General features: G+C 37.4%; 1 protein-coding gene across 3 annotated transcripts in view; it reads right to left on the bottom strand.

Moving 5' to 3' along the window:
• VPS13D (vacuolar protein sorting 13 homolog D) overlaps window positions 1-15,574 on the bottom strand; it is a 243,374-nt gene that overhangs the window by 183,289 nt on the left and 44,511 nt on the right. For all 3 annotated transcript variants that reach the window (XR_015768017.1, XM_028108376.2, XM_028108375.2), the window contains exons 23-25: window positions 14,081-14,207; window positions 12,091-12,271; window positions 2,984-3,166 (exon numbers count right to left, since the gene is read on the bottom strand). Coding sequence is in view for 2 of the 3 variants with exons in the window: in XM_028108376.2 (XP_027964177.2) it covers window positions 2,984-3,166; window positions 12,091-12,271; window positions 14,081-14,207 (491 nt within the window). In the remaining variant the exon portion in view is untranslated. The remainder of the gene's footprint in view (window positions 1-2,983; window positions 3,167-12,090; window positions 12,272-14,080; window positions 14,208-15,574) is intronic.

Below are 15,574 nucleotides of genomic sequence, written 5' to 3' on the forward strand. Positions count from 1 at the left end.
CGTTTTAAAGTATATGAATGTGAATTGACTGCTGAATCCCATAAGGTTTTTCAGAATAACCAGGAGGCAAAAAGTATATTATACCTTGAAGAAAAAGCGATCCGTGTATGCACTGCCACTTAAAATCAAATCCTCAAAAACAAATATAGGAAAAGTCTTTCATTAAAATGCCGCAAACTATATGCTGTTATTTGGCTTATTTAACAAAACAGAAACTCATGTGCAAAAATTTCTTCCAATATTTTGTCAATTCTTAGAAGCTAACATCTGAGTTAGCTCACGAGCCCATATGCAGATATAACCGATACAGAACACCACCAGTCCTTTACCTTTTTAGGAAGGGTAGAGAAACAAAAATGGTATTATTCAACCTGATCACCCATTCTGGTTCTAGCTGATTTCTTCCTAAAAAATTTAGTCCTCAAAACAAAGATTTACCACAAACACAGATATCCTGAAGAACTTACTGTTGGCTCAAAAGACCGCTCCAAAGAAGGGATTCAACTCTCCCTTGGGCAGTGACGGCAGGAGAGCTGGAACAAGATGTTGGAACAGAGTGTCCCCAGGTGACAGTGAGGACAGCCTTCATGTGCAAACACCAAGTTCTGATACATTTGTTTAATATCTAGTCATGTTGGGGCACGTGGGTGGCTCAGTCAGTTAAGCGTCTGCCTTCGGATCAAGTTATGATCCTGGGGTCCTGGGATCGAGTCCCACACGTTGCGCTCCCAGCTCAGCGGGGAATCTGCTTCTCTGTCTCCTTCTGCCACCCTCCCCCCCAGCTCATGTGCTCTCTCTCTGCTCTTTCTCTCAAATAAATAAAATCTTTTTTAAAAAATCTAGTCATATTAACTATAAATACCTCACACTAAGAAAACATTAGAAGCGAGAACTTTTAGAAGCAGGTACCAATCTTTCTTTTCACAAATGGATCTTTCTTTTATGTTCTTTAAGACTCCGGTCAGTGAACAGTAAAATGCTTCTCTCTCAACTGTGAAAACAGACTTTCTTCATTAAGACCCAGGTTACCAGTACTCTACTAGGCCTGCTGTGAAAGACCAGTAGAGACTGATTTTATTTTTACTCTCTTAAAAACCATACCTAAGTGGAAGACTATATCTCCCTATCAAGGCAGGGAAGGCCTATCATTCCCACAGGAGGTCTTCCTACAGTGAGGTCAACAAGCGAGTTCTCAATCCTCAGCTCTGCCTGAAGGCCCATCTACAAAGCTATGCGGTAAACATGGTGGCGCTCTGCCCTCCAACGCTGAGCACTGCTGCTCTGGCGTCACCCTCTGCTCTGATCACTGCATCTGGTTTCTCTGAGTGACTACAAGTGGGGTGATACATGGACAACCCACCCCTCAACCCCTCGTCCAAACACCCTCGCTCCGGCAAGGTTAGGACACACAAACATGGCTGCCGTGTTCTTGCTGTCTGTCTGCACCCTTCTTACTCTACCCGCTCCCACTCGCTGAATCAAGCATTTTCAGCTTAGGATGTGTAGCTTAGTAAGAGTGAGTAAATGGATGAGTGAGAAGTAAAACAAATGAAGAAAACTATGGAGACAGTAATTTGAAAATAAAATTATTTGAGTTTAGGCATTACCAACATAAGTCTCCTGTTACTCTCTGAACCAAGCTGAGGTCCTTGGCAAAGTCCTGGTAAGACCTAGCACCCTACTCACACTTTTCCATTTTCTTTTCTTTCTACACCTAGAGAGGCAAACAGTAACTGCTCAAATTTATATCTTTTCTGTGATCATCTTTGGAGTTCTTCCCTCGAAATTATTTTCATGAACTCAGCCACACCCTTTAGAAAATTCAAAAGAGTTACAGCGATGCAGGGCAGGGCCTGTAAGGCACATCACAGGGACAGCCTTCCCCAGTTACTCTCCCCACACAGGCCTAACCGTAATAGTGGGAGGTGAAGGCGTACCACAGGTAAGAGTGTATGGAAGGCAGACACACCAAGTCTGAGGCCCATGCTGTCCTTGGGACTAGCTGTATTATCCAAAAGAAATGACCTACCCTATCTAAGTCTCAATATCTTTAGCTCGAAAAATGGGGTTAACAAAACCAGATACCCCCTTAGGTTGCTAAGGAGAAAAAAAAAATGGACAAATATGTAAAGAACTTAGCACTGGCTAATATATATGAAGCATCCAACAAATGTTGGCTATTTACTGCTATTGTTGCCAGTCGTAAGAGCTCATAATGAAATCTTCCATACCTCTTCCTTCAAAGGCTCCCTCCCTATGTTACTAGCTATTAGACTAAAGATGGGCATAACTAGCTGGGAATTTCAGTAAGTGCTTTTCTAACAAGTTAAAATGAATTTGTTCTCAATAAGCAAATATACTGCAAAGCTGCCGTGGAAACCAGCAAGGCTCTGTTAAAACATACACCCAGAACACCAAGACCTGGTCCCAAGTTCCAGCAGCGTTAGTCTCCTGGACTACAGAAATGGGTGGGAGGGGCTCGCGAGACCAGCTCCAGCGCCAAGTCTGTGATTTACTACATGAATGCAAGTGAAAGCAATAATCTTCAGCCCAGTTACCTCTAAACATTGTCATAAGAAATAAGTAAGTGCTAAAGTAGTTTTAAACTGTGAAGCCACATACTGTATAAAGTTTTATTATGAAGATATAAACGGCTTCAGATAAACCACGGGCCAAATCCCATCTTCTGAAAAAAAAAATAGGTCATGTAAAAAGTTGATCATTTATAAGGTCAGCCTGTGAGAAAAGCATTATACAGACAGAAGGTTCGTTCTGTTGGTTGTTTGCATACAACTGGTAAGGGTTGTAATTTACACTACCTCTATGAAAAGGCTAATTGAAATGTCAATGTCAAAAAAAATTGTTCCAGCTGCATACACCACAAAAGTAACAGCAGTTACAAGTCACCTTGTGGCAACATATGAAATCTTCAACTGGCGCTCAAACAGTTGGACTGAAAAGGGAATGGATATCGATTGCTCACCTTATCTTGTAAGGAAAAGGTCCCAGGAAAACCAGCAAAGAGAAACTTGTTCTTGACCTTCAACTTCCCCAAATTTGCTACAATCAGATTATTTGATCTGGAACTTTCAGGGATAAGGAGAACAGGAGCACCCGCCTCAATATCCAGGAGAACCCGTGAACAGCGCTGGGCTTGATCTCTCACCTGAAACAGGAAGAAAAATTAACTCAGAGGCTCAATCAATGCCCTAATTTTACAATCAAATAGCTCCTGGTTCCCAAAAGTTCCATGAATTCATAATTCTAAAACAACTAAAATCACACAGAGTATATTCTAATAGCACCATGTACTTACACTAGAAATCGATAACAAGATAATGGAAAACCCCCAAATATTTGGAAAGTAGACTACACACTTAATAACCCAAGGGTCAAAGAAAAAAATCACAAAGGAAACAGAAAAATCTTTTGACCTAACTGATAAAGAAAATGTAGCATATTCAAATTTGTGGGACACACTTAAGACAGTACTTAATGAAAAATGTGTAGTATAGTATTAAATGCTTAAAGAATAAAAATTAAAATCAGTGATCAAAGTATAAGAAGCTAGAAAAAGGAAAAGCAAAATGAATCTAAGTAAGTAGAAGAGGAAAAAATAGTATAAAGCAAAAATCAGTTATTTAGAAAACAGATAAATAATTTTTAAAAATCAATTAAGTATTTATACAACACAATACCCAACAACCACAGAATATACATTCTTTCCAAGAATACATGGCATACTCATTGAGAATACGCCTGGGCCATAACACAGGCTTCAATAAGTTAATTATTTGAAAAGACTGATAAACCGACAAACCTCTAGCTATAGGAATCAAGAAAACAGGAAGAAAACAAAAACTGCCACTATCAGGAAGGAGTGCGGGATATTGCTACACAACTTACAAAAAGAATTTTTTAAAGATTTTATTTATTCATTTGAGTGGGGGTGGGGGGAGAGGGAGAGAGCATGAGTGAGTGGGAGGGGCAGAGGGAAAGGGAGAAGCAGGCTCCCCGCTGAGCAGGGAGCCCAACTGGGGGGGGGGCCTCAATCCCTGGACCTGGGGATCATGACCTGAGCCAAAGGCAGGTGCTTAACCGACTGAGTCATTCGGGCACCCCCAGAACTTACAAATATTAAAAAGATAAGGGAACTTATGAACAACTTCAATGCCAACAAACTGACAATTTAGATGAACTGGAGAGATTCCTTAAAAAACACAAGCACAGACTATCTTCGGTTAACATCACATTTTCAGAAGGTTTTCCCCCTAAGATAAGGAACAAGGCAAGGGTAACACCTCTCACCACTTCTATTCAACATGCTGAAGTCCTAGTCTGTGCAAAAAGACCTACAGGTTGGAAAGGAAAAAATATAACTCTCTTATTCCAAACAACATAATCACTTATGTAGAAAATCCCAAAGAATCGAAAGGAACTAGAATAAGTTCAGCAAGATTGAAGGATAAAAGGTTAACATGTTGATATACGAAAGTTAATTCTATTTGTCCCACTTTCAATAAATAATTGGACATTGAAATTTTTTTAAAAATTGATTTTATAATAGCATCAAAATTTCAAATACCTAGGGATCAATTTAACAAAAGATGTGTAAGACCAGTATACCCAAAACTGTAACACAGTACTGAAACTGAAGACCTAATTAAATGGAGAGATATATCATACGTGAGGATCCAAAGACTCAATATTATTAAGATGTTGATTCTCTAGCTATATAGATTCAGTGCAATCCCAATCAAAATCCCAGCAGAGATTTTATTGTAGAAAGACAAGCTGATTCTAAAATTTGTATGGAAAAGCAGAGGTCCTGAAGTTTTGAAAAAGAACAAAGTTGGAGGACTTATACTACCCAATTTCAAGACACACTATAAAGTGGCAGTAGTTAAGACAAGATGGTATTGGCATACATTTAAATATAAATCAATGGAACAGAACAGAAAGAAATACATACATGCCTATACGGTCGATTGTTTCTCAACAGATGTGCCAAGATAATACAATGGGAAATGAAGAGTCTAGATATGTACATGGGAAAAAAAAAACACTCAACCCTCACTTCACAAAATACACAAAAATTAACTCAAGGAGCACCTGGATGGCGTGCAGTAGAGCATGCAACTCGACCTCAGGGTTGTGAGTTCAAGCCCCACGATGGGTGTAGAGATTACTTTAAAAAATAAAAATATTCAAAAATAATTTACTCAAAATAGAAGATATCTAAAATTATAAAACTTCTAATAGAGTACATAGGAGAAAATTTTTGCCACCTAGTGGTCGACAAAGACTCCTTTGACAAAACAGAAACAGTACTAAACATAAAAGAAAAAAATTAGACTTCATCAAAATGAAAAACTTCTGCTTTTCAAAGAACAGTGTTAGGAAAATGGGAAAAAAGCCATAGACAGGGAGAAAATATTCACAACACATATATCAAAGGGGTTGTATCCAGAATATACAAAGAAAGAAATAATATCAATTCTACACAAACTCTTCTGAAATTAGAAAAGGAAAACACTTCCAATTCATTCCACAAGGACAGCATTGCCCCATTACCAAAACCAGAAAAGGCACTATCTTCTATTCCAGAAAAGAAAACTACAAACTAATATCCCTCAGGAACACAGATACAAAAATCCATATCAAATCAAGAAAACTGTAAAAAAATCCACAGACAGTAGAAAAGTGACTGTATTCCAATAAAACTTTATGTATGTGTGTATGCACGTGTATATTCTCACAGGCCATAGTTTGCCAACCCCGAGAATAACTGAATGCTTTTCCCTCACGACTGGAAACAAGGTGAGGATGCCTGCTCTCACCCCTTCTATTCAACATTGCACTGGAAGTCCTAGACAGTGTAGTAACAGAAGAAAAAGAGATGAAAGGCATACAGATTGAAAAGGAAAAAGTAAAACTCTATTCACAGACAACACGATCATCTATGTAAAAAATCCTAAAGAATCTCCACAAAGTAACTGGAACTGGTAAGTCTATCTAGCAAAGTTGCAGGGTGCAAGGTCAGTGTATAAAACTCAATTGTATCTCTATGTACAGTCTACAGAGATTTGGAAATTGAAATTTTTAAAATATCACAACAGCATCAAAAATATAAAAGGTCTAGGGACCAGTTTAATAAAAGATGCATAAGACCAGTACACTCAAAACTACAGACACTGCTGAGAGAAATTGAAGACCTAAATAAATGGAGAGGGGCGCCTGGGTGGCTCAGTTGGTTAAGCGACTGCCTTCGGCTCAGGTCATGATCCTGGAGTCTCGGGATAGAGTCCCACATCGGGCTCCCTGCTCGGTGGGGAGTCTGCTTCTCCTTCTGACCCTCCCCGCTCTCATGCTCTCTCTCATTCTCTCTAATAAATAAAATCTTTAAAAAAAATAAAAAATAAATGGAGAAATATGCCACACTCAAACAAAAAACTCAACAGTACAAAGATGTCAATTCTCCAAAAGTTGACCTACAGATTCAACACGATCCCAATCAAAATTTCAGCAGACTTTATTATAGAAACTGACATGCTGATTCTAAAATCCACATGAAAAAGCAAAGAATCTAGAATAGCAAAAACAATTTTTTAAACTTTTTTTTTAATGATTTTTGTTGTTGTTTTTTTTTAAAGGAGGCCCCCATGCCCACTGTGGAGCCCAAACTCACAATGCAGAGATCAAGAGTCGCATGCTCTTGGCAGGTGCCCCTAGCCAGAACAATTCTGAAGACAGTTCCTTATAAAGTTAACCACACAGTTACCACATGATGCAGCAATTCCTCTCTTAGGTATTTACTTAAGAGAAATGAAAATGTACGTTCACACAAAGATTTCAACACAAATGTTCCCAGTTTTATTCATAATAGCCAAAAACTTGAAACTACCCAATGTACATTAAATGGGTGAATAGATAAACAAATTGTATTACATTCAACGAATAGAATACTACTTGGCAATAAAAAGAAATCACACTGCTGCTACTTGCAACAATATGGATGGATCTCAAGAGCATAATGCTAAGTGAAAAAAGCCAGACACACTATGATGTATGATTTCATTTATAGAAAATTCTAAAAAAAGAAAAAAAAGAAAAAAAAAAGGCAAAACTATTCTGAAGGAAAGCAGACCAATGGCTGCCAGGACTCAGGGATTAGGAGACTGTTTGCCTAGGGAAGCTAGGAAACTTTGTGGATAACAGAAATGTTCTAAAAATCTGGATGTGACTGGGGTTATAACACTACATAATTGTTAAAACTCATTGAGTTGTACTCTTAAAATTGCTTAATTTTACTGTAAGCAAATTATACCACAACAAAGGCGACAAAAAGTATAATACACTAATATAATGAAATGTTTCTCATATATTGATCAGTTAAAAATACAGATTATAAAAGTGAGAACACGACAGTCTTAATTTTCTACTTATTCATATTTTTATTGATTTTTGTGTTACCTATAAAAAACATTTATTACTTAAAAAAATATATAGCCTTTATAATATAAAAAAGCTCTTCTTTCTTTGGTGTTAAGCATATAAGTAGGAGAATTTACAACACAATAAATAGCGTTTTCATTTTCTAACTGTAGTAGATGCTTTGTTGGTATTGTCTACCCACAACTACTGCCTGTTTGCTTTGTTCTGAGTAAATTCTAGATTTACAAATTAACTCATATTCACTGTAGAAAACTTAGAAGGGAAAGACAAACAAATAGAAGAAATCTGATATCATGCATAACCTCACCTCCAGAGATAAAGACTGTCACCATTTTGGCAGGTTAGTGTAGGCACTCAGAATGGGAGCTCTGAAGCCTGACTACCTGAGTGGAATCCCCATCCTGGCCACTTAGAAGCTTGGCGAGCCTGGGTAACTTGTTAGGTCTCTGGGTCTCACTTTCCTTACCTGTAAACTGGGAGGAATCATAGGCACTACCTTCAAGAGCTGTTTTAAGGATGAAATGACACCACCCACCTCAGCACGTAGAAGCAATCATCCAGTAGCGTACAATTCTATTTTATAAAGTTCAATGCATCAAGGGGCAGATTCAAAAGTAATACACTAATACTGCATAACCCTTACTTTTCTAACACACCTTAATGGTTACATATTACATGTTTCCCCATTAAGAGAAAAGCTGAATCATGAGTTAGCCAGAGTTCCAGACAAGCAGAGCTAAGAATTACCATTTCCTCGCTGATAAAATGGCAATAACGCACCTGGCCCACCACTCCCTCACTGGCTATAATCATAACCAATTATATTTTTTTCCTGGGTTATATCATCTCACTAAAACATGAGCTCCATTAAGGCAATGACCTCGTCTTTCTTGTTTTCCATTACGTTCCTAGCACCTGGCAAACTGTATGGCAGATCATTTGTCAATGAACAGTCACTAAATAATTCACAGAAATGAACAAACATGGTTGTCATAAGGATCAAACGAGATAATATTGTGAAAGCTCCAAAGCATCATTAATATATTATTAAGCAAATGTACAGCATACTTATTTTTGTATCTCCATTTTCCTCCCAATAACTGAGTCAAAAGAAGAACAGCAAGAAAAATAACTCACTGCTGGTGAAACAACTTATACTGGCAACACCCAGACTCCAGATTCTTGTACCAAGATTTTGAAACTGCAATACCACAGCTTGGCTCCACCAAAAATCTGAACTCCCAGTTGTTCAGTGAATAAAGAAGTTTAACAAATAAAAGAAACTACATGTAAATCAGAAGATGCAGGAAAACCATTATTACACTTCTGGGATAAAAAATAAATTCATATTTGGCCCAGTCGAGGTACATGATACTCTTACAATTTCAAACAATAAGATTAAAAAGAAACATCAAGTCCTATTCGATCATTATTTACAGACACCAGAAAATACAGGCATAAAAATCCGGTTACAAGTCAAAGATAGAGGATACCACCTGTCACCAGGAGAAAGGTATTTAAATTTCAAAATAGCCTCAATTTTACCAGCAAATAAAAGTAGGTCTTTAGCTCTCCCCATAAATCTAAGTAAAGCAAAATCTTAAACGTATGTAATTCAAACAGCTAGGATCAAAGATCTTGAGAAGATCAGCTTTTCTTTGGAGCCCACACACTTAGCACTGTTCAAAACAGAAGATCACTCCTTTACCGTCTACCTGTCTTACCTAACTTGATATAGCAAAAACTTCGAAGACTTACCTGTTTAATTTCTGCTTAACCCAGGAAATTAAACCCAATTGCACACTAAAGAACACTGTCTCACTTCCTACCCCTAGTGACTCCTCACAGTAACACTGCTGCTTAAACCACACAGGTGAAAATAATCATTTTAAGGGTACATAATTCTAATAGACAACATTTATTAAAAGTATCAAATTGAGAGTCACAAAACTGTTCATCACTATGACCAAACAGTCATTTACAGGATTTAATACCATAAAAATAATACAAAAAGTGGAAAAGAAAACAAAAAAAAAACTAGGCACACAATGCTATTCACAGAAGCGTTAGTCATAAGAATGAAAAACTAGAAGCAATTTAAATGTTAAAAAACAAGGAAATGGTTAAGTAAACTGACTTGATGGATTATACAATTATTAAATAGGATCACTATGAAAAATGCAAAGCGAAATGGAAACAGATTATGAAAAAAGGTTAACATGATGGCTTTCAAAAGTGTATGCATAAAATTAACACACTTTACGTTACTGTATGTACTGTATGCTATTCCTCGATTTAAATGTTTTTTTTTTAAAAAGCATAGGTAGGTGGAATTAAAATTTTTAAAATTATTTTAAAAATAAGAAGTAAAAATAAAAGGCATAAGTAGACCGTAAGTGGAATAATGCCATTTTACATCATTATTGGCTCAAAATAAAAAGGTTAACAATACGAGTGCTGGATATGAATTAAAGGATATGAATTCATACAAATATGAATTAAAAGGAATTTTTATACATTGCCAGTGGGAATGTATAATGGTTTCGGGAAAACAATCTGGCACTATCTTGTAAAGATAAACATATGCATACCCCATGGCCCAGAAATCCTGCTCGGAGAAAATCTTACACGTGTGCACTAAGAGAGACATAGTACACAAGAGCAAAACACGTAAACAACCAAATGTTCAACAGGAAAATGGATAAATCTGTGCTACACACAATGAACTACAACAGTGAAATTAAATGAAAGGCCATCATGTGTAACAACCTGAATGTATCTAACTAAATGAAAATGAAAAAAAAAAAAAGCAAGGAACAGAACATTAAACACAGCTTAATGGCATTTTTATAAAGATCAAAACAAATGAAATAAGATATTATATGGGAACTTTTTTTTAAGGGACCATAAGACCCAAAAATCAGGAGAACAGTTACCTAAGGAGTTGACAGGAATAAGATGGGGAAGGAACACGTGCAGCAGCATTAGCAATGTTTTAATTTTTATTTATTTCCTGAATGTTCATTTTATTATCATACTTTGAAACTGACATGCTACCGATATTCTTTTATATGTGTCAAATAATAAATTTGTTTTAAAAGTTTCTAAAAAGAAAAAAGGTTACATATTCTATCATTACAACCATGGAAACATGCATAGGGAGAAATTTAAAAAACAATGAAAACAAATTAAAATATACCTGGGGTACTAGGACACTGATAAGACTGATCCTTTTTTCCCAAATTCCCTATAATTTGACTGTACTTTTATATAGAGATATATATCTATATGTATATAGATAAACACATTTTTTTTAAACTAAGTAGGCTCCACATCCAGTGTGGAGCCCAACATGGGGCTTGGACTCACAACCCTGAGACCTGAGCTGAGATCAAAAGTTGGAGGCTTAACCGACTGAGCCACCTAGGCGCCCCTGTGCTTTTATATTTTTAAAAAAATATATTCTCTCAAAGATATACAGGAAACTGGTAACATTGATTATTTCCAGGGAGAGAAACTGGGTGGTTGAGGAAAAGTAATTGAGAAGGAGACTTTTCTCCAAATGTCCTTTTACTTTGATTCTATATTAAATCAATATGAAACATTCAAAAAATTTAAATAAAGTTAGACTTTTTAAATGTTGTCACTATAAAGACGGTCCATCTTTATTTAATTATAATCTTTTACCTAATGAAGCTTAAAAATAAGTAAGTTTTACAAAGGACTACATTGTAAACGTTTTCTGTGGTTCCCAAACTCTGTGCCAAGACACCACAAGACGCTGGCACACACGTGCGTGCTGCCAGGACATTTCAAATTTTTGAGGCAAACACATCATTTGTTAGACACTGCACATACTAGACTGAGGTAGTTCACGTTCAACGTTAGATCATGCTACATTCCTTTCAATGATGTCACATCTTCGCGAAACTGGGTCTTTGGCAGTAGCTGTGATAAAAAGCAAGGGCCGTAAGACAATGAATGACAGCTGCCGTGTCTAGCTTGTCCCAAGTCTGAGAAGCTGTACGGTGCCCAAGGGGCGCTTGCATCCCTGCTAGCAAGTAATTTATTTACAAATGAAATAAAAATATTAGTCTTTCACTTATGTGTTATTTTTTTAAACAGCTACTGAGTCATTAGGACATGTGTACGTACGTGTTTAGACTTTACTATTTTTTAAATGTAAAGACCATTAGGTGTGTCTTTTGGCTGAGGACATGCCATGGAAATACTTCCAAAACACTAAGAAAACCATGAATGAAGAAGTTGGGAACCACTAATCTATTTGGAAAAAACTCTCTTTACATAATTGATATGTTCCTTGGAAACACTTTCCAAGAGAAGTATCTCCACTAGAGTACTAAAAGGGACCAGAAGTCTTAAGTGTTGGCCATAAATTTCGTTTATCTTCTTTAGAGGAAGCTAAAGCTAAACCCTACAGGTCATTAAAACATGACAGAGGGAACGTAAGCTCTCCAATTACAAGACTTCTGTAGATAATCAGCTACCCGGAGGACACTAGTAAGCATAAAATTACCTACAGACCTTTCCTTTTTGCAGTGAAATTTTCCAGACTTCTCTCTAGAGGCTTAAAGTTCTATTGATCAGTCAAACCGGGGAAATGGGCCTTCCTACCGTCTGCCCCTCGATCGCCGCTCGCTGGCGCCCTAAGACATCCTGCAGCTGGGTGAAGTGCTGCACAAAGGCCACCACCTCGGCCTGAAAGCGCTGTGTGTGCACATACTGCACGGAGGCCATCTGCAGGCTCACTCGGATGTCGTGTTCTCTCCGGAGCAGAGGGTCAGGCCGGCCGTATCTGGGAAGAAGCGCAGAAGGGTGACTTGGCAGCCAGATACAAGTCAATATTGGAAGAAAACAAGCTCATTTAGGGGTTTCCCCTAGAAAACAGCTTCAACTATTGAAATGCCAATCCGCAATCAGGTTTGACAAAGCAAACTCCAATAATCACTCCTTTTCTAAGCTGCAACAACTCGCTGAGGATGTGAAATCAAAGTCTGGGGTGATGGCCACAGCTATGAACAGGTGGGCAGCCCTGGCACTAGACTCACTCTTGATTCCAGAACTCACTCAGAAGCCACCTGTGGCTCACACCTTTCACCGGGGCCTCTTTCCCTGCCTTTAGGGAAAAGTGATTCTTCCTGCTCAAAGACTGTAACAATATGGACTCAAAAGATAACAAAAATAAGACCATGAAACAACGGGTAAAGACCAGTAGGCAACACAATCAAGGTTTCTGGGGAAAACGGTCTCCTGGAGGCAGAAAGATGTCTTCTTTTTACTTCAGTGAAATGTAGGCCAAAGAGGTTTAGCATCTACATTCCAAGACAAATTAGAAAACTTTTATGAATGGTTTTCAATTTAAAAGACATGACATCATCATAATAAATTATACGGGACATAGTCACAGGGGAAAGAAATTCACATTTGCTTAAGCGCCTATTTTGCGCCAAGCTGATAGTTATGACTTTTAATTATCTCATTTATCATAGAATTACACCACTGTGGTAGGTAATAATATAAACACGTCAATCTATATTCTCAGTGAAGTATGATATACTTCCCCTGAAAAATGAAAAAAAGTTCTCAGACATCTTTGGGGACAAGTTTTTCTCAACTCTAGTTAAACATTAGAAACACTTTAGCAAATGTTAAAGAAAAAAAAATGAGCACTCCCCTAGAACAGAATATTTGGGGGCAGAGCTGGATATCTCTATTTTCTAACAGCTCCCCAAAATGTTGAAAACCTACCATTTTAAACTTTCAGCCTTCTGAAGAAACCATTCTTTAAAAACTACATAGGTCTAGGGGGCGCCTGGGTGGCTCAGTCGGTTAAGCTGCTGCCTTTGGTTCAGGTCATGATCCCAGGGTCCTGGGATCGAGCCCCATGTCAGGCTCCCTGCTCGGCGGGAGCCTGCTTTTCCCTCTCCTCCCCGCTCATGCTCTCTCTTGCTATCTCTGTCACTATCTGTCTCTCTCTCTCTCTCAAATAAATAAAATCTTAAAAAAACTACATAGTCTAAAAATGTCTTCTAAATTCTAAAACTGAAAAGATTTAATATAGATTGTCTTTCTATAGAAAAAAATGTGTAATATAATTTAACATTCACATCTTCAACAACTTTTTCAGGCTGAAATCATTCCAGAACATTGAAAGCTAGATGGAAACTGATCTTTGTCCCTTCAATATTTAGATAGAAAAACTGATTCATGGAGATTAAGTGACTCACCTAAGTTCACATAACAAGTCAGCGTGAAGCCGGCATGAGAGCCTAGGCTTTCTGATATTTATTTCGGGGCATCTGGCTGGCTCAGTCAGTGGAGCTTGCAACTCTTATCTCAGGGTTGTGAGTTCAAGCCCCATGTTGGGTGGAGGGATTACTTAAAAAAAAATTATTTCAATCACACACCATCTGTTTATGAAGACTGAGTAGCCTGCTTCAACACAGATCAGTTTTACTATAAATCAGGATTCCCTGCAACTAGGTCATATCAATTTTACCTAAGAAGGGGAAGTTTTTTTAAACTTTTATTGTTTAGCCAACAAGAATTTAAAGTAGCAAGCAAATATGACGAAATGTCAAATGAGAAAAACTGATATTTTTACTTAAAAGTCTGGAAGATGAGCGCTTCTTCCCCACTCGTAGTGAGCCGCTCTCTGTAGAGCTCCCCATGGGCTGTGAGGTCACTCAGGGACAGGCTCCCAATGCTTCCCTGCAAGGCCAGGTCTCCGTCTAGGGATGTTAAAATTAGAACACATTCTTATGTATCTTTTTTCGTCCTACACCTTAAATATGTCTGGCACAAAAACCGATATATACATGCCTCAGACTCTTCACTATTTAATCAAATTAAATGTCAAAAGGCAAATTTTCATATTCCAATCCACCCACCAAAAACATTTTCCACATTGTTTCAAACAGTCTCAATGCAGAAGTCCAAAGGGGCTTGAAACAATACAGCAATATCATACTTTAACCTTTAGAAGGGGAAAGAAATTAAATTAAATGCATATATAAATTAAAGCATAAAACATTTCTAAATGCAGACAAAATGAAATCCTTTCGGAGATTAAGACCACTAATTAGAATTAGTGAAATAGCAAAGGGTCTATTAATTGTACTATGGATAAAAGAATAAAGGAAGAAGTGTCAGAGATATGTCAGGTATTCAGGCAACATTAAGTGGGTGTTGGTGTGATTTAATAAAAAAGTGCAATTAATGAGAGAGACACTGGAGACAGATTTAAAACTACTCTGGTATTACAAGAGTGAAACCCCTTGAAGGTGGAAAAGAACAAAGAAGAATGTTAAAACATGTGTACCTGGGATGTGAACCTATGATGAATCATTCTTTACATGGTGTGGATATTAAAAAACGATACTGCGAACTATTGCTTCCATAAAACAAGTTTTATCATCATAATTAACACTATGAAGCAATGACGTAGGTGTTATATTTACCATGCTAGTTCAGCTCTCAATGAATTGAAAACATACTTATATTTGACCCTTAATGTCCTCTAACAAAAATACCCAAACTTCTCCCAATTTTAAAGACCTATCTCTTCTGAGCTTTTATAAATTAATTTAGTTTACATCAGGCATGAAATCTCAATTTCAGATCATTCCTTCCCCTAAAGACATTCTCGTTTATACTACAGAGTCAACATGTGAGCTGTGATCATCCATTATTTCATTATCTATTCCTTAAGGAAGGAATAGTGCTTTATTCACACTTTATAAACTTCTACTACTTAGAACTGATGTAGCTGATCACTTGTGTTCAACTAACAATTTCCACCTGCAGAAACCTAGTAGAAAGAATGCCAGCCTTGCTACATCCTCCCACCTAAAATCACACCCCTTACCGAGGGCTCCCCTATTATGGCAAGAGAGTGAACATATACCCTGGTTTCCCAGGTATAATTAATAATGTCCCCTTGCACTCTCAAAATGTCCCAATTTGGACAAAAAATTATGTAGTCACCCTACCCAGAGTTTGTTAAAAATAGATGCCAGGGCCCCACCCCAACCTAATGAATCATATTTTGGGGATGGGGTGGGCAGAAACATGCATTTTTAACAAACTGTCCACATGA

This window comes from Eumetopias jubatus, unplaced genomic scaffold (genome assembly GCF_037043125.1).
Source record: "Eumetopias jubatus isolate StellerSeaLion01/CBP00866 unplaced genomic scaffold, mEumJub1_p1.0 scaffold_4, whole genome shotgun sequence".
NCBI classification, from domain to species: domain Eukaryota; kingdom Metazoa; phylum Chordata; class Mammalia; order Carnivora; family Otariidae; genus Eumetopias; species Eumetopias jubatus.